The following is a 20,162-nucleotide window of genomic DNA, read 5'->3' on the forward strand; positions in this document are numbered from 1 at the left end:
AATCAGAACTCCCTGGTGGACACAGGAAGTTAAAGAGGCAGTGAAGGAAAAGAAGAAAGCATATCAAAAGTTCCTGGCAAATAAGTCAACTTTTACTCTTACAGAATACAGAGACAAATGTAAGAAAGCTAAACAGTGTGTAAAACTAGCTAAACAAAAGTCATGGGAGGACTTTGGCAAGAATATAGAAAATAAATATCAAGAAGGTGGCAAAATATTCTGGAGGTTGTTGAAGAAGCTTAGGAATGGAAGAAAGAGTGTTGTAAAAGGAATTAGAGATGATAAAGGTGAAATGAAAACAGGAGAAAAAGATATCCTTGAAGTATGGAGTAATTACTTTGAAAAACTGCTAAATGAAACAAGCAGTGATGACAGCACAGTGATAAAAAAACACTGACCAGGCATGCAGTCAGGAATACATATCCATACTTGAAGTAGAAAAAGCCATCAAAGGCTTGAAATGTGAAAAGGCAGCAGGAGTAGATGATATTCGACCAGAAATGCTGAAGTATGGTGGTATAAGAGTCTTACAGTGGCTGCACTTCATAGTTCAGAAAGCCTGGACAGAGGGACGAATTCCCGATGATTGGAGTAGAGCTCTCATAGTACCCATATATAAAAAGGGAAATAAAACTGAATGTGAGAATTACAGAGGTATTTCCCTACTGAGTGTTCCTGGCAAGATCTATGCAAGTATACTTGAGAAACGGTTGAGAAGAATTGTGGAAGAAAAGCTTGGTGAAGAACAAGCTGGATTCAGGCCAAATAGAGGCTGTCAGGATCAGATCTTCACTTTACGACAAATAGTCGAGAAAGCATGGGAATATAACAAAGATCTGTATTTAAGTTTTGTCGATTTGGAAAAGGCATATGACAAGGTGCCAAGAGAGAAGCTATTCAATACGCTGCAGTTATATGGTGTCAATGGGGCATTATATCAAGCAATACTTAGTCTTTATTTGAGTTGTGAGTCAGCAGTTAGAATTGAAGGAAGTACAGGAAGATGGTTTAATGTTAAATCTGGTGTGAGACAAGGATGTACATTATCCCCTCTGTTATTCATTATCTATATGGATCACATTATGAAGGAATGTGGTATTAAACCTGATATCAAAATTGGAGATGTTAATGTCAGCTCTTTGCTTTATGCGGATGATGTTATACTTCTAAATAAATCCGCTACAAGTCTGCAAGATTCTCTGACTAAATTGAATAGCTGTTGTAATAGATATATTATGAAGGTCAGCAATAAAAAGACAAAGACAATGAAAATAGGCAGAATCATTGAAAATGTCAACTGTGTTGTGAATGGAGAACCTGTGGAACAAGTAAAACATTTCAGCTACTTAGGCACAATTTTTACTGAAGATGGTAAACTAAATATAGAAATAGACAACAGAATCAGCAAAGCTGGTATCGTGGGAAGTCAATTGAATAAATTCATATGGAATAAGAAAGAAATTAGTCGGAACACTAAATTAGCTGTATACAAGACTGTGTTCAAACCAATTTTAACTTATGGATCTGAGAGCTGGCTCAGAAGTAAAACACTTGACCAAAGACTAGAGACCGCAGATATGAGAGTCCTGAGAAAGATTAGAGGCGTGAACAGATGGCATCAATGGCAATATCATATTAAAAATGAGGATATTAGGAAAGAACTTGACATTGTCAGCATCCAGGAATGCGTTAGCAGAGCTAATCTCAGATGGTATGGTCACTTAAATAGAATGGGAGAGGAAAGATTAGCAAAACAAGTGTTCTCTGCCAGGTTGGCAGGAAAACGACCCAGAGGAAGACCAAAATATAGGTGGATTGATACGGTACAAAGTGCCTTAGACGATAGAAATATAAGATCTGATAATGTTGGAGTCTTGACAAGTAACAGACTGATTTGGAGGAAAATTGTAGATAGGAAGTTAGTAATTATGTAAATTTTTCATGTAGTACTATCATATCCTGTACATCCCTTGAGGGTACATGACAGGAATTTGATGATGATGATGATGATGAAAAAAAAAAAAAGTATATTTTTTGAGATCTGCAGATAGAATGACTATTTGATATTTCAGGTCCTTCCTTCAAAGTCTGGAGGGTGAGGGGGGATATTTCTATAACTGTGTGTGTGTGTGTAAAATTGTAAGTATATTCATTCATACTTTACAACATGGCTCAAAGCTTATGCAATGCACTAATTGATAAAGCCTGGACTGCTGCATGTATTTTCTTTAACCATTGAAGTCTGGAAAAAATAAAATTTATTTCTGCATATATATGTATATAAAATTATAAATATATTCATGCACATACTTTACAACAGGGCTCAAAGCTTATGTGATGCACTAATCGGTAAAGGTTGGCCTGCTGCATATATTACTGGGAGCCAGGACCAGAAGGAACGGCTAAAGACAATGGAACAGTTGAAAAGCTTTAAGTGCCGAATTTTAGTAACAACAGATTTGGTATGTGTGTATTTTTCTGTGCATGTTATTTATAACACTTATATTCATCTTTCAGATATTGAGTGTTTTTGTAATTTTTTAAGATAAAAAAAATCATAAAATTTGATGTAAAATTTGTGATCCACTTTTTCATTCTTTTCTGATATCTTTTTACTAAGAAAATACTTGATGTTTCTAGAATTTTATTGTGATCCCATTTTTTGCATGCTATGAATGTTCTTTAAAGTTTGGTACAAAAAGAAAAAAAAAAAAAGATAACACTTGTTAGAACGCAGTACATTAAGTTGCATGTTGCTCAGGAAATTATTAATTTAAACAGCATAAGGTCTGTGCATTCCTGTGAAAGCAATGTTTGCATCTATAATACTAGACCATTCGTAGAAATCTGTACTCAGTTCTTGCCATATAGAGGAACCTTTTCTTTAATCAGTTCCAGGGCCGGTGCAAGGATATCTGACACCCCTAGGCAAAGAAAATTTAGGCGTCCCTATACAATGTCTCTATGCAGTAATTAGTGCATCATTTTTTTTCGATACCCAAATTCGATTAGTGCGCCTATATGCATCTTAAAAATAAATGCTACAGATTTTAAAATTTTCTATCTATACATTTTTATGCTTAAATGTTTTAAAAAATCACTCACCAGGATAAAATAATTTAGTTACCGATTTAAAACATTTTACAATTCTTTTTAATGGCATACTACACTACTTCCATGTACACTATGTAAACCAGGGTTTCTCAAACTGTGTTCCGCGAGACGTTCCTGGAATTTGTCATTTCAGTTTTGTAAGCATTTTTTATCAATAAATATTTTTCGACATATTCTCAAATATGTTGAAAAGCTTGGACCCAGAACGCCTAATAACATTTGTGTATCATTAATTTTCACACATCGAAACCTATCAACATTTGGGAAAGAGAATACCGCTGTTTATGATTGGTCATAAAAATTGCCTGCAAGCAGATTATAACAATCGGCAGCATATAATATTTTTTGTACAAGCAAAGTTTTTATGCAGCAGTGCAGAAGCTGACCCTGATGAATAGATAAGCAGTAAAATTTGCAGAAGAGTAAAAGAGGCAATAGGGTCATATCGTCGGCTGTATGAAAAAAAGAAACTAAATGCCCGCCATACGTTAGCTCAAGGGTCAAAGCTGTATAACTGAGAGGAGACCTCCACATAGCCTTTAAAGGAATGCGGAGAACAGACCAGGGCTTCTGACCTAATGTCAAATCCTCACCTTCTCGTGGTGCACCCTGTTGGGTATCTACTTGAATACTGAACGGACGAGGATGGGCTGGCAATTTGGGATTTAGCCGACCAAATTGTATTCTTATTGGTTAAACCAAAATATAGAATGATGGTACAACTTGACAAAATTTCATGCCGGCTGGGGCGTTGCCTGGTTAAACAAGGCCCCCGTTGTTTTCGCCAGGTAACCAGGGCGAACAGCGAAAAGTCAGCTACTGGAACAAATCTGAAAATAAACCCCAACTCAACATCACCAGAGTTAAAGATCGGTACTATCAACGTAAGAAACCTGAATGGCAAAGAAATGGAGCTAGCTGAGGAATTAGATAAGTACCAGATCGACATAATAGGGGTGACTGAAACAAAAAAGACAAAAACTGGTGAGATCTTTCTGAGCAATAAATACAAAATGTTATATTCAGGCAATGACAATCAAGGAAAAGAAGGAGTAGCCATAGTATTCAACACAAAATACGAGGCTAATCTTCTTGAACGGCAGTCAGTCTCAAGTAGAGTAATGTGGGCAAATATGAGAATGTGGAACTGGACAATTAGACTTATTTGTGCCTGTGGTCCCACAGAAGGTTCTACTAAGGTAGAAGTGGAGGAATTTTTTGAGGCTTTAGAAAAAGCAACTGACACAATGAAAAATGAAAAGTTGGTCCTTCTTGGGGATCTAAATAGCAGAGTAGGAAATTATTATCAGACATACAAAAATATTTTGGGAAAATTTGGAGAAAAGAGCAAAGCTAATAATAATGGCAAATAACTGTTGGATTTCTGCTTAGGACATGGACTGGTTATTACTAACACCATATTACAACATAAAAATGTGCACAAATTCACATGGATAGAAGAGGTAAGGAATAAGAAAAGTCTCATTGACTATGTTATTGTTGATAGTGATGTTTTCTCCCTGGTGCAGGACACCAGAGTGTACAGAGGATTTGAAATTGGAAGTGATCACTATTTAGTCTTGAGCAGGATAAAATTGAATTTCATATTGAAAAGAATAACATGTAAGAAAGTTTTAAAGCGAATAAAAGTTGAGCAGCTCTCAGATGTGAGCTGTAGACAAAAATACACAAAGATTATTGAAGAAAAAATGAAAGAGTTTGAGAACAGGAATCAAACCTTGGAGATTCAGTGGCAAACTCTGAAGAAAACATTGATTGATTCTGCCAGAGAGGCATGTGGTGAGGTTGTCTGTAAGGATAAAAAAATCAGAACTGCCTGGTGGATGCAGGAAGTTAAAGAGGCAGTGAAGGAAAGGAAGAAAGCATACCAAAAGTTCCTGTCAAATAAGTCAGCTTGTGCTCTTAGAGAATATAGAGACAAATGCAAGAATGCTAAACACTGTGTAAAATTAGCTAAACAAAAGTCATGGGAGGACCTTGGCAAGAATATAGAAAATAAATATCATGAAGGTGGCAAAATATTCTGGAGGTTGTTAAAGAAGCTTAAGAATGGAGGAAAGAGTGCTATAAAAGGAATTAGAGATGATAAAGGTGACATGAAAACAGGAGAAAAAGATATCCTTGAAGTATGGAGTAATTACTTTGAAAAACTGCTAAATGAAACAAGCAGTGATGACAGCAATAAAAAGACAAAGACAATGAGAATAGGCAGAATCACTGAAAATGTCAACTGTGGTGTGAATGGAGAACCTGTGGAACAAGTAAAACATTTCAGCTACTTAGGCACGATTTTTACTGAAGATGGTAAATTAAATATAGAAATAGACAACAGAATCAGCAAAGCTTTTATGGTGGGAAGTCAAGTGAATAAATTCATATGGAGTAAGAGAGAAATTTGTCGGAACACTAAATTAGCTGTATACAAGACAGTGTTCAAACCAGTTTTAACTTATGGATCGGAGAGCTGGGTCAGAAGTAAAACACTTGACCAAAGACTAGAGACCGCAGATATGAGAGTCCTGAGAAAGATTCGAGGCGTGAACAGATGGCATCAATGGCAATATCATATTAAAAATGAGGATATTAGGAAAGAACTTGACATTGTCAGCATCCAGGAATGCGTTAGCAGAGCTAATCTCAGGTGGTATGGTCATTTAAATAGAATGGGAGAGGAAAGATTAGCAAAATAAGTGTTCTCTGCCAGGTTGGCAGCAAAACGACCCAGAGGAAGACCAAGATATAGGTGGATTGATACGGTACAAAGTGCCTTAAACTATAGAAATATAAGATCTGATAATGTTGGAATCTTGACAAGTAACAGACTGATTTTGAGGAAAATTGTAGATAGGAAGTTAATAATGATGTAATTTTTTCATGTAGTACTGTCATATCCTGTACACCCCTTGAGGGTACATGGCAGGAATTTGATGATGATGATGATGACTTGCACCAAAATAAAACAAATGACCTGTCGTTATTATGCATTGAATCAGATATAATAAACTCGATTAATTATGATGACATTATAGATATATTTGTTAAAACCAAAGCCAGAAAGGAAAAAGAAGTTTAAGTTATTGATTTTTTTTAAATTAAATTTGAACAGATTAATTTTAATAATTTTTTTAAAATGCAAATATATGTATACGAATGTAGTATTGTGTTATTAAAATTAGTTAGCATGGAAATGTTGACTTTTATTTTCAATAAACTAAAAAAAGTGCTTATTTTTGAGGTCTCATAATGATGTTGCTCCTCAGGTCTCCAAAAGTATAAATGCGGCCCTGGACACTTCCTGTTTGTAATGCTAGCGGTGAATGCTCATTTTCTGTACATAAACTCGTTAAAAATATTTACACAATTCGTTAAGTCAATTATGTTCATAGAAAATGATATTGTTGAATTATTAGATTATAAATGTATGATAGATAAGTTATATAGTTATAATATATATATATATATAACTGATAAATACTTCATTAAGTAAATGTATAAAAATTTGTGAATTAGTGAATAGTTTTAAGTCCATATTTTTTAGAATTAAGTTTATTTTTATTTATAAATATTTCAGTTACTGGATTTTGAAAATGAATAAAAAGATACTGGGTTTTCATTATCGCAAATGTAAAGCGGAAAAGGAAGAAAGTTTGAAAAAACAAGAAAGTGCATTTTTAAAATATCTTTGCCGAGAAGATCGTAATCGCATACAAGAAGAAAATCTTCAAGATTATCCATTGGATAATTCGTCTATAGTTTCGATTAATGAATTGGAGAATTTTACAGATACCAAAAATTGGATTAAAACATTGAAGGAGAAATCTACAGATCATATGAGTATTGTTGATTCTGAAGCTGGTTGTTCTACAGATCCAATCATAAAAGGATTTGATTTTACAAATTTAAATTATAATGATCCAGCAACTTGGTGTCCTGTAAAATTTTCCAATATCAATCAATTACGTCAACTATTAGTTGAACATGGACTGAACAGATTCATAATTTTGATTTTCCGAAAGATAACAATAATAGAAAATTTTCAGTGACTCAATATATTCGAAGACTATTTAATGGCGAGACAATGCGCAGCGTCTGTGGTTATTGTACTCAAACTCCACGGATTCTGCATTTTGCTTCTGCTGTTTATTATTTGATCAGTGGCGGATTAACTTTGCTGATTCTGGATTGAGGGACTGGGAAAATGCTTCTTCTATTTTAGCTGCACATGAAAAAAGTCAAAGACACGTTGAAAATTACCATAAGTGGAAAGAATTAGAAATTTGAATAAAAGAAAACCATTGATGAAGAGAACTTGCTAGTTATTAGAAATGAGGAGAAACATTGGGTGCAAGTATTAGAACGACTCTTTGCTTTAGTTCTGACGTTAGCTAATCAAAATTTATCATTTCAAGGAACAAATGAGACATTTGTTTTCAGATGGAAATGGAAATTTTTTGAAATTTGTCGAATTTCTAGCCAAGTTTGATCCAATAATGAATGAACATCTTCGAAGAATAAAAGATACATATGTGCATTATGTTGGAAAAGATATTAAAAATGAAATAATAAACATCTTTGCCAATGCGATAAAAAAGAAAATTTTAGAATCTGTTGTTGCCACAAAATATTTTTCCATAATTATTGACTGTACGTCTGACATTGGTCACACGGAACAAATGAGCATAGTACTTTGATTTGTAGACACTAGTAATAGCACAGTTTCTATAAAAGAACACTTTTTGGGATTTATAGAAATAAAAAATACCACTGGAGAATTTTTACCAAATGAAATACTAGGAACTCTAGACAAATTTTCATTACCAATACAAGATTTGTGAGGTCAAGGATACGATAACACCAGTAATATGGAAGGTGATGTAAAAGGTGTGCAGCAATGAATTTCAAATATTACCCTGTAGTTCACATTCATTAAATTTAGTAGTGAATTGCACTGCTCATACTTTAGATGCCACAGCATTTTTTGATGCAGTACATTGTCTCTATGTATTTTTTTCCGGTTCAACTCGTTGATGGGAATACCTCAAAAGACACATAAGTAATTTTACACTCAAACCAGTCTGTGATACACGATGGGAGAGTCAAATTGACTCATTAAAGCCCCTAAGATATAATTTTTCCGATGTTTGCAAAGCACTGTAAGAAATATCTCAAGATGATAGTTTATGTGGATTGAGTGGAAATACCATGAAATTAGATGCAAGTAGACTTCTTAAAACTTTAAGGAAGTTCAAATTGATTGCATCCTCAGTAATGTGGTATAATATACTTTTTGAAATAAACTTTACAAGTAAACAACTTCAGAATACCAGCCTTGATATAAATGGTGCCATAAATTGTATTAATGATACAAAGAATTTCTTAATGAAAATCCGAAATCAGGATGAATTTGAAAAGATGTTAACAGATGTGGAAAAAAATCACTGAGATCTTAGGTGTAATGCCTAATTTTGAACAAGAGTTAGACTTAGAAAAAAAAAAAAGAAACAATTTGTGTATGAAGCAGAGGATGAATTCATTACAGATTTTAAACAAAAATTTAAGGTAGATTTTTATTTTTCAATTATTGATACCGCAATTGCATCTGTTGATGAAAAATTCAAGCACATGTCTACAATTAACGAAAAGTTTGGTTTTCTTTTAAATATATATGAATTTCAAAAAATTACTTCAGCAGAACTGCTTAAAAAATGTTTGATATTTGAAAATTATTTAACAGATGATAATTCTAGAGATATTGACGGAACAGATTTATGTATTGAATTACAAATAATAGCAAAGCGAATTCCAAAAAATATTTCCTCGTTAGATGTCCTGTCATAGATATGCAAAAATAATTTAGAAAATAGTGTTCCAAATGTGTTTATTGCTCTGAGAATTTTTTTGACATTGCCAGTATCGGTAGCAAGTTCAGAAAGCAGTTTCTCGAAATTAAAACTTACAAAAACTTACACTCGCTCTATGATGGCTCAGGAACGACTCACTGGTCTAGCAATAATATTCATACAGCATGAAATTGCATCTACAATCAATATAGATGGATTAATTCAAAACTTTGCCAAAGCAAAAAGCCCAAAAGATTAATTTTTCATAATTTTTGTATTTAAGATGTAATAATTTTCTTGCTATACAGATATTAGGAGTAATCATATATGTATACAAATGTATTGGTTTTGATTAATAAATTTTATATATAAACATTTATATATAAATTTTATATATAAATGTTCATAATGATATTATTTTTATAAATATCCACATGTGTAGATGTACGTGTGCTTGTGTGAGTATGACAAAATATATATACAGCAATCCCTCGATTAGTGTGCCTATGCATTCTTTAAAACAGGCGCATTAATCAAAAATGCACTAATCGAATATAATAACCTTTGGGAAAAAGTATAATTCGTTCCTCAAATTTCTTTTTTGAACCTTAATTTTTTTTTATAAAAGAATTAAGGTATGTCTCAGGGCCTAGTTAAAGTAAAATCATGAAGCTGAAAGACTATAAAACATATTCAGAATATCATCATCATCATCAAATTCCTGCCATGTACCCTCAAGGGGTGTACAGGATATGATAGTACTACATGAAAAAAATTACATCATTATTAATTTCCTATCTACAATTTTCTTCCAAATCAGCCTGTTACTTGTCAACACTCCAACATTATGAGATCTTATATTTCTATCGTCTAAAGCACTTTGTACCGTATCAATCCACCTATATCTTGGTCTTCCTCTGGGTTGTTTTGCTGCCAACCTGGCAGAGAACACTTGTTTTGCTAATCTTTCCTCGCCCATTCTGTTTAAGTGACCATACCACCTGAGATTAGCTCTGCTAACGCATTCCTGGATGCTGACAATGCCAAGTTCTTTCCTAATATCCTCGTTTTTAATATGATACTGCCATTGATGCCATCTGTTCACGCCTATAATCTTTCTCAGGACTCTCATATCTGTGGTCGCTAGTCTTTGGTCAAGTGTTTTACTTCTGACCCAGCTCTTAGATCCATAAGTTAAAACAGGTTTGAACACTGTCTTGTATACAGCTAATTTAGTGTTCCGACTAATTTCTCTCTTATTCCATATGAATTTATTCAGTTGACTTCCCACCATACCAGCTTTGCTGATTCTGTTGTCTATTTCTATATTTAATTTACCATCTTCACTAAAAATCGTGCCTAAATAGCTGAAATGTTTTACTTGTTCCACAGGTTCTCCATTCACAACACAGTTGACATTTTCAATGATTCTGCCTATTTTCATTGTCTTTGTCTTTTTATTGCTGACCTTCATACCATATCTATTACAACAGCTATTCAATTTAGTCAGAGAATCTTGCAGACTTGTCGCGGATTTATTTAGAAGTATAACATCATCTGCATAAAGCAAAGAGCTGACATTAACATCTCCAATTTTGATATCATGTTTAATACCACTTTCCTTCATAATGTGATCCATATAGATAATGAATAACAGAGGGGATAATGTACATCCTTGTCTCACACCAGATTTAACATTAAACCATCTTCCTGTACTTCCTTCAATTCTAACTGCTGACTTACAACTCAAATAAAGACTAAGTATTGCTTGATATAATGCCCCATTGACACCATATAACTGCAGCGTATTGAATAGCTTCTCTCTTGGCACCTTGTCATATGCCTTTTCCAGATCGACAAAACTTAAATACAGATCTTTGTTATATTCCCATGCTTTCTCGACTATTTGTCGTAAAGTGAAGATCTGATCCTGACAGCCTCTATTTGAACTGAATCCAGCTTGTTCTTCACCAAGCTTTTCTTCCACAATTCTTCTCAACCGTTTCTCAAGTATACTTGCATAGATCTTGCCAGGAACACTCAGTAGGGAAATACCTCTGTAATTCTCACATTCAGTTTTATTTTCCTTTTTATATATGGGTACTATGAGAGCTCTACTCCAATCATCAGGAATTCGTCCCTCTCTCCAGGCCTTCTGAACTATGCAGTGCAGTCACTGCAAGACTTTTATACCAACATACTTCAGCATTTCTGGTCGAATATCATCTACTCTTGCTGCCTTTCCACATTTTAAGCATTTGATGGCTTTTTCTACTTCAACTATTGATATGTATTCCTGACTGCATGCCTGGTCAATGTTTTTTATCACTGTGCTGTCATCTCTGCTTGTTTCATTTAGCAGTTTTCCAAAGTAATTACTCCAGACTTCAAGGATATCTTTTTCTCCTGTTTTCATGTCACCTTTATCATCTCTAACTCCTTTTGCAGCACTCTTTCCTCCATACCTAAGCTTCTTCAACAACCTCCAGAATATTTTGCCACCTTCTTGATGTGGCAAAATATTTTGGTGCAAGTTGCTTCTTAAATAATACAATAAGGAAAAAAGTTTTTTTTTTTTTTTTAAAGAATTTAAATGCAATCAAATTAAGCTTGCTAATCAAGGTAAAAATAGAAACTTCATCAACTGTAAAGTTCTCACTAATAATAAAAATTTTGAATTTACGGTAATAAAAATTGTAGCAAAAATTATTATATTTATGGAATTACAACATGGATCTAAATATAAAACGTTTCAGTTTGCAGTAACATGCACAGTATGCCTGCCTGGTTGACAAAATGATTAATGTATCTGCTTTCCAAGCACCCAACTTTAAGTGAAAGGTAAATTTTGTCGCCTAGTGCTAGACCACCTTACTTACTGGAGGCCTTGGATCCACATATAAAGCATATAATATATATATATATGAAAGAATGATCATTAACTCGGTTAACACACATATTTTTATGAAGAATTGAATTACTAGAACCGAGGTTTAAGTAAAAAGGTTTTAATATAAAAACACTACTAGTTTCTGCCTGTAACAGCCTTCATCAGTTGACATTATAAAAGAAAGAAAAAACACTAAACACTGAAGTTTAAAATACTATGAACAACATAGAGAGTCTCTATACATAATTAGCATGAAAACGTTGTAGTTGTATTTAAAGCTGTTCTTTCGTTTGTTGCATTGTTGGGAGAGTGCGTGCTTGCAGCAGCACGTGAATGCCAGTACATGATTACAGCTGAATGACTATATGGGAGGTTGTAGCTCAAGTTATTATTTAGATGAACAGGATTGAAGATGATTTCTCTAGATTCTACGATTTTTCTCTCTAGTTCATCATTGCAACGGAAGATGTTAGTAGATTTTTCCAGCAGACTTTGTGACTTTGGTTTTCATCATTAGGATTAGTCGAGAAAAGGATATGACTTGATAATGTACTGGCTCGCTATCTCTTGTAAGTAATGTTCCTCATGTGTTCTTCCATACGCAATTCGACAGATTTGTCTGTCTGCCCAAAATAAGGAATATCACAATCACACAATATTCTATATACACCAGGGTATTTGAGTTGATGATGACAAGGTTTTGGATGGCTTATTAAGAAACGGATCTTTGGAAGTGGAGTGAACAAGGTTCTGATATTGTATTTTCTTAGAACTTTTGCTGATTTATTTGATACTGTACTTATGTAAAGAATAGATATATTGCCTTTGAATCTGTTTCTTCTGAGTGATGTTTAGGAGGATTAAGAAGGAATTTTTCAATGATTCTCTTGGAATATCCATTAACTTCGAAAGAAGTTTTCAGATGGTTTATTTCTGTAAGAAGTTCATTTGGGTCATCCAGAAGAGAACGGGCTCTATGTCCCAAGGTGTAATATTTTTTTCCAAGCTTATGAGGAGAGAAATGATGGGACTGACTATGCAGATATCTGTTGGTATGTGTGGGCTTTCTATATATCGATATTTTGAGTTTACCAGAAGAGCGAGTCAGTTTGACATCAAGAAAAGGTAAGGAATTATCAGTTTCAAGCTCGGCAGTAGTTCCCTGGCAAAAACAACAGGGAGCCTTGTTTAATCGGGCAACACCCCAGCCAGCATAAAATTCTGTCATGTTGTACCATCATTTGAAATTTGGTTTAAGCCAATGTGGGACAACCCAGTCCATGGAACACCTTTTTTGTCCCTTTCTTTAATCACCTTGCACTAAAGAGGGGCCTGATATCTTGCACAGAAAGAGCAGTTGGTTGCACATGATACTGGAAGAACATCTGACCATATTTATTGTATATAACTTATGTATAGTTTCGTTCTTCATATTTTACTTATTAATTCCTATAATTCACCTATCAAATTTAAGCTGTTCTCATTTGTAATGTATCCTAATTTGTTGTAAATAATGTTGTACCACTTACTACTGTACCACTTGTGTTTGGATGCAAATTATATAAATAGGGATAACTTTTTTCTTTTTTTTTTAATGTATTTATAACAGCTATGTTGTGTGACACATGGTGCAATGAAGATGAGTGTAGATAATGACTTGTGTGAATCAGCTTGTATACATGAAGCGAGAAGTCTTTTCAGCATTTTTGATAAATAAAACATCTAGGAAGAGTAGTTTTCTTTCACTTTCTAGTTCTAAAGTAAATTTATTTTTTGATGGAATGAGTTGATAGATGAAAGAAAATTGTTTAACTCGACAGCACTATATTTTCAGATGATAATGTTGTATACATATCTCCACCAAATTGTAGGTTTTCAGTTTATTGATGTCAGAAAACATTTTTCAAAGGTTTCCATGAATCAGCACATGGAGGAGATGGTACTGCCATTGAAAAGCTGTATAGCTACTTGGAAATTTTTCCATTGTAGATAGGATATTAATATTTTACAACAGTGTGATGGCATGGTTAGGCAGTAACAGCACTAAATTTAAGGATATTTATTTATTTCTCTATCCTCTCACTGGTTTTCTATGCATTTAACAGTCATCCAGATGTGATTTTTTTTCTTAATGAACCAATTTAGAAGATTAGGTGCTGTCAATTATAGGATCTCCTTATAGTTTGGAACTGACTCCACTTTTCTTGCATAGTAAAAATATTTTTGAAGGCTGTTATTATTTTACAGGAATAATGTAAGACTATATGTTCATCTCTGAGTAATTATATTAAGAAAGTGATGGTGAAATTACATGAATCCTTTCATTGTGTAAATCAACTTCAGGCAAAATACCCTTCTACAACCAAAACACTAATCTTCACCTTATTTCCACAGTACTAATACAGTGTTTTATGAAACGAAGAAATTTTGAAATTGATATTTGCCTTCTTGACTGAAAAAAGTAACAAATAAAAAAAAAAAAAATATATATATATATATATATATACGAGGCAACGGATTTACTTGGCTATATGACATAATTAAAGAAATGATACCAAAATCGAAAAAAATTATTTATTATTTGAATACATAACTAGTTTCATCTTCTTAGAAAACTTTATTAGGTGCATAATATGAAAATAGAAATGCAAAAATATACATTATGACAGAATAACAGCTATAAGTAACTAACAAACATGTTGCTAACATTTGAAGGTGCTCTGGATGCCATAGTATTGTTTAGCATGATCTTGCTTGTGTGCCAAAGCTGGGTAGCCTGAAGAGTGATAATCAGATTGGTTATAGCTAAGGTTAGTATTAGAAACTGAACTGATATACTGTAGATATATATGCCTACAGTTTCTTCTTATAACCTTACAGAGAAACAGTTTTTCTAAACACTGTTCTAAACACTTTGCTAACTTACCCAAGTTAGCAAAAATTCTCAAGAAATTTAAAATCTGCACTTCTTTTACTCCCCTATCCAAACTCCATTCCTTACTTGACACACCTAAACCAAAACATAACATCTTAAAGTATCCAGGAGTTTATCATCTTTGGTGAAACTGCAGCATGTCCTATTTTGTTCAGGCAGAGAAATTCATTGAGCTTTGTATGGAGGAACGAATGTGAGAAACATCACGTATGGCAGAAATAGAAGAAGTTCACTATCTAATCTCATTCTTAATTCTGCTCATCCTAATGATGAAGATTCTGTTACTCCTCCAGTGATCTGGAACAAATTAGAAAACATTTTTAAATGCTATGTTGAGCTGGAGAGAAGACTTGTCGAATCAACAGAAATTGTCCTCAATCTGATCCATCTTAATTCTTAGCTATAACCTGTCTGATTATCACTTCAAATGTCAACAATACATTTTCAAGTTAATTTATAGCTGTTGTTCTCTTGTAGTGTATATTTTTGCATTTCTCTTTTCATGTGATGCACCTGATGAAGTCTTCTGAGATGACAAAACTGGTTCTGCATTCAAATAATAAATAAAGAACACTTAACTAGATTAATTCACATTCATAACTGCAGCTCAGTTACCTATAGCAAGAAATGCAGTTCCTGCTGTATGTTGGGTAACTGGAATCTTAGTTTTATTAGATAGACAAATTATCTACAAATTATTTTATTTTTTATCTACTTCTTTTATTGTATAATTATAGTTTTTAATGCCAGCACAAAATAAGAGATCCTCTTATACTTTCTTCACTTGTATTGTATCACCTTGGGAAAGCAATGTCATTATCAATTTCGTGTGTTAATTGTGTCTAATCACTTGGTCAACAATGCATTTTATTTGTTCTTGAAGAGCTTCATTCAAAATAATTATTATTACTATTATTCTTATTATTCTCCATGTAGCTCTAAGACTCATCGTGGGAAATCCAAACTATCAACACACTATGTATTGTACCTCTCCTTGAATTCATTAACAGATAAAGCACTTAAACCTGACTTGGGAAACCCATTCCATTCATTCACCACTCTCCAAGGGAAAAATCTAGTCCTCATGCCTTTGCTAACCACATTCTTATCAAACTTCCAGGGATGACCTCTTGTTCTGCTCCCTCTAGCCAGGTGTTGAAACATTTCCCCTGCATTAATCCTATAAAATCCTTTAAGGAACTAAGGGTCAAAGCTGTATAACTGAGAGGAGACCTCCACATAACCTTTAAAGGAATGCGGAGAACCGACCAGGGCTTCTGACCTGATGTCCAATCCCCACCTTCCCATGGTGCACCCTGTTTGGTATCTACCTGGATACTGAACGAATGAGGATGGGCTTGCAATTTAGGATTTAGCCGGCCAAGTTGTAATTCTTATTGGCTTAAACCAAATAAAAAAATGAGGTACAACATGACAAAATTTCATGCCACTAGGGCGTTGCCGGTTAAACACGGCCCTCGGCTAAACAACACGGGGCCTTGTTTAACTGGGCGACGGTCTCACTGTTCACCCTGGTTCCTTCATTTTCACCATGGAACTGGGGCGAACAGCGAAAAGTCAGCTACTGAAACAAATCTGAAAAAACACCAACTTAACATCACCAGAGTTAAAGATCAGTACTATCAACATAAGAAGCCTGAATGGCAAAGAAATGGAGCTAGCTGAGGAATTAGATAAGTATCGACATAATAGGGGTGACTGAAACAAAAAAGACAAAAACTGGTGAGATCTTTCTGAGCAATAAATACAAAATGTTATATTCAGGCAATGACAATCAAGGAAAAGAAGGAGTAGCCATAGTATTCAGCTCTAAATACGAGGCCAATCTTCTTGAATGGCAGACAATCTCAAGTAGAGTGATGTGGGCAAATATCAGAATGGGGAATTGGACAATGAGACTTATTTGTGCCTATGGTCCCACAGAAGGTCATACTAAGGTAGAAGTGGAGGAATTTTTTGAGGATTTAGAGAATGCATCTGACACAATGAAAAAGGAAAAGTTGGTCCTTCTTGGGGATCTAAATAGCAGAGTAGGAAATTATTATCAGACATACAAAAATATTTTGGGAAAATTTGGAGAAAAGAGCAAAGCTAATAATAATGGCAAATAACTGTTGGATTTCTGCTTAGGACATGGACTGGTTATTACTAACACCATGTTACAACATAAAAATGTGCACAAATTCACATGGATAGAAGAGGTAAGGAATAAGAAAAGTCTAATTGACTATGTTATTGTTGATAGTGATGTTTTCTCCCTGGTGCAGGACACCAGAGTGTACAGAGGATTTGAAATTGGAAGTGATCACTATTTAGTCTTGAGCAGGATAAAATTGAATTTCATATTGAAAAGAATAACATGTAAGAAAGTTTTAAAGCGAATAAAAGTTGAGCAGCTCTCAGATGTAAACTGTACAATAAAATACACAAAGATTATTGAGGAAAAAATGAAAGAGTTTGAGAACAGGAACCAAACCTTGAAGATTCATTGGCAAGCCTTGAAGAAAACACTCATTGATTCAGTCAAAGAGGCATGTGGTGAGGTTGTCTGCAAGGATAGAAAAATCAGAACTCCATGGTGGACACAGGAAGTTAAAAAGGCAGTGAAGGAAAAGAAGAAAGCATATCAAAAGTTCCTGACAAATAAGTCAGCTTGTGTTCTTAGAGAATTCAGAGACAAATGTAAGAAAGTGAAACACTGTGTAAGACTAGCTAAACAAAAGTCATGGGAGGACTTTGGTAAGACCATAGAAAATAAATATCAAGAAGGTGGCAAAATATTCTGGAGGTTGTTGAAGAAGCTTAGAAATGGAGGAAAGAGTGCTGTAAAAGGAGTTAGAGATGATAAAGGTGACATGAAAACAGGAGAAAAAGATATCCTTGAAGTATGGAGTAATTACTTCGAAAAATTGCTAAATGAAACAAGCAGTGATAGCACACTGGTAAAAAACACTCAACAGGCATACAGTCAGGAATACATATCCATACTTGAAGTAGAAAAAGCCATCAAAGGCTTGAAATATGGAAAGGCAGCAGGAATAGATGATATTCGACCAGAAATGCTGAAGTATGGTTGTATAAATGTCTTACAGTGGCTGCACTGCATAGTTCAGAAGGCCTGGAAAGAAGGATGAATTCCTGATAATTGGAGTAGAGCTCTAATAGTACCCATATATAAAAAGGGAAATAAAACTGAATGTGAGAATTACAGAGGTATTTCCCTACTGAGTGTTCCTGGCAAGGTTTATGCCAGTGTACTTGAGAAATGGTTGAGAAGAATTATGGAAGAAAAGCTTGGTGAAGAACATGCTGGATTCAGGCCAAATAGAGGCTGTCAGGATCAGATCTTCATTTTACGAAAAATAGTGGAGAAATCATGGAATGTTACAAAGATCTCTATTTCAGTTTTGTAGATCTGGAAAAGGCATATGACAAGGTGCCAACAGAGAAGCTATTCCAAACGCTACAGTTATATGGTGTTATTGGGGCATTATATCAATCAATACTTTGTCTTTATTTGAGTTGTAAGCCAGCACTTAGAATTGAAGGAAGTACAGGAAGATTGTTTAATGTAAAATCTGGTGTGAGACAAGGATGGACATTATCCTCTCTCTTATTCGTTATCTATATGGATCACATTATGAAGGAAAGTGGTATTAAACCCAATATCAAAATTGGAGGTGTTAATCTCAGTGCTTTTCTTTATGCGGATGATGTTGTACTTCTAAATAAATCCGCTACAAGTCTGCAAGATTCCCTGACTAAATTGAATAACTGTTGTAATAGATATGGTATGAACATCAGCATTAAAAAAATCAAAGACAATGAAAATAGGCAGAATCATTGAAAATATCAACTGCATTGTGAATGGAGAACTTATAGAACAAGTAAAACATTTCAGCTACTTAGGCAGGATTTTTAGTGAAGATGGTAAGTTAAATATGGAAATAGACAACAGAATCAACAAAGCTGGTATGGTAGTAAGTCAACTGAATACATGTATATGGAATAAGAGAAAAAATAGTCAAAACACTAAATTAGCTGTATACAAGACAGTGTTTACCAATTTTAACTTATGGATTTGAGAGCTGGGTTAGAAGTAAAACACTTGACCAAAGACTAGAGACCGCAGATATGAGAGTCCTGAGAAATATTAGGGGCATGAACAGATGGCATCAATGGCAATATCATATTAAAACGAGGATATTAGAAAGAACTTGATATTGTCAGCGCTCAGGAATGCATTAGCAGAGCTAAAGATGTTGAAAGTTTATTTTTCACTAGGTTAGACTATAATAAATTTAGTTTAATCCTTTATCCCAGTGAGAGCAAACAAAGTTTGCGCCTGAAAATATCTTCAGGACTGTATATAGTGTTGTACTATCTTACCTGGGTAAGTAGTGCAGCACCATCAAACCTTAAACCTTTTGGCAACTCCTATAGGTAAAGATGACCTTGCTACTTCTTCTGCCTGGTATCTCCAACTCTGGTCCTGGCTCCCACTGAAGAGACCTCAATAAAGGTCGAAACTAGTCTGGGTAGTGGCCAATCCCTTAATGCATAACGGTATACATATCCACAAGGAGATGTGTTTTGCATTATGGGAGATACTGGAATAGGAGTGATGGTAACTTGCTCCACCTTTGCTACGAGTTGTCCTGGTGTTGCACTACTTACCCAGGTAAGATAGTACAACACTATATACAGTCCTGAAGATATTTTCAGGTGCAAACTTTGTTTGTTCTCACTGGGGTAAAGGATTAAACTAAATTTATTATTAGCAGAGCTAATCTCAGGTGGTATGGTCACTTAAGCGAAATAGGAGAGGAAAGATTAGCAAAACAAGTGTTCTCTGACAGTTTGGCAGGAAAAAGACCCAGAGGAAGATCAAGATATAGGTGGATTGATATAGTAAATAGTGCCTTAGAAGACAAAAATATAAGACATGATAATATTTGAGTCTTGACATTTAACAGACTGATTTGGTGGAAAATTGTAGATAGGAAGTAGATAGATTGTGGTCACAAATGGATTAGTAATGATGTAAATTTTTTATGTAGTACTATGTTATCCTGTACATCCCTTGAGGGTATATGTCAGGAATTTTATGATGATGTCATTTTCACATGGCTGGCATTCATTTCTGCTTTGGTATGTAGATCTCCAACAAGGACGAGCTTTCATTTTATTTATTTAATTATATTTATTTATGTCATTTATGCCAACAGAACTGTCTATCGATTATGAAAATTGGTATACTTGTTTTTTCTTTTAGTTTCATTATTCCTTGATATAAGATCTTGTAGTAGTTATTTAGATAACTCTCGCCTGTTTTTTTTTT

The 20,162-nt window shown here is 34.2% G+C and overlaps 1 protein-coding gene across 1 annotated transcript in view; it reads left to right on the forward strand.

The window, feature by feature from the left end:
* The window catches only part of LOC150108730 (uncharacterized), a 181,422-nt gene that overhangs the window by 124,004 nt on the left and 37,256 nt on the right, over positions 1 to 20,162 (forward strand). The window contains exon 7 of the mRNA XM_090416184.1: positions 2,321 to 2,462. Within this exon, the coding sequence (XP_090272310.1) occupies positions 2,321 to 2,462 (142 nt within the window). The remainder of the gene's footprint in view (positions 1 to 2,320; positions 2,463 to 20,162) is intronic.

This window comes from Typopeltis vanoorti, chromosome 3 (assembly GCF_054136105.1).
Source record: "Typopeltis vanoorti isolate ZY-2024b chromosome 3, IOZ_Tvanoo_1.0, whole genome shotgun sequence".
NCBI lineage: Eukaryota > Metazoa > Arthropoda > Arachnida > Uropygi > Thelyphonidae > Typopeltis > Typopeltis vanoorti.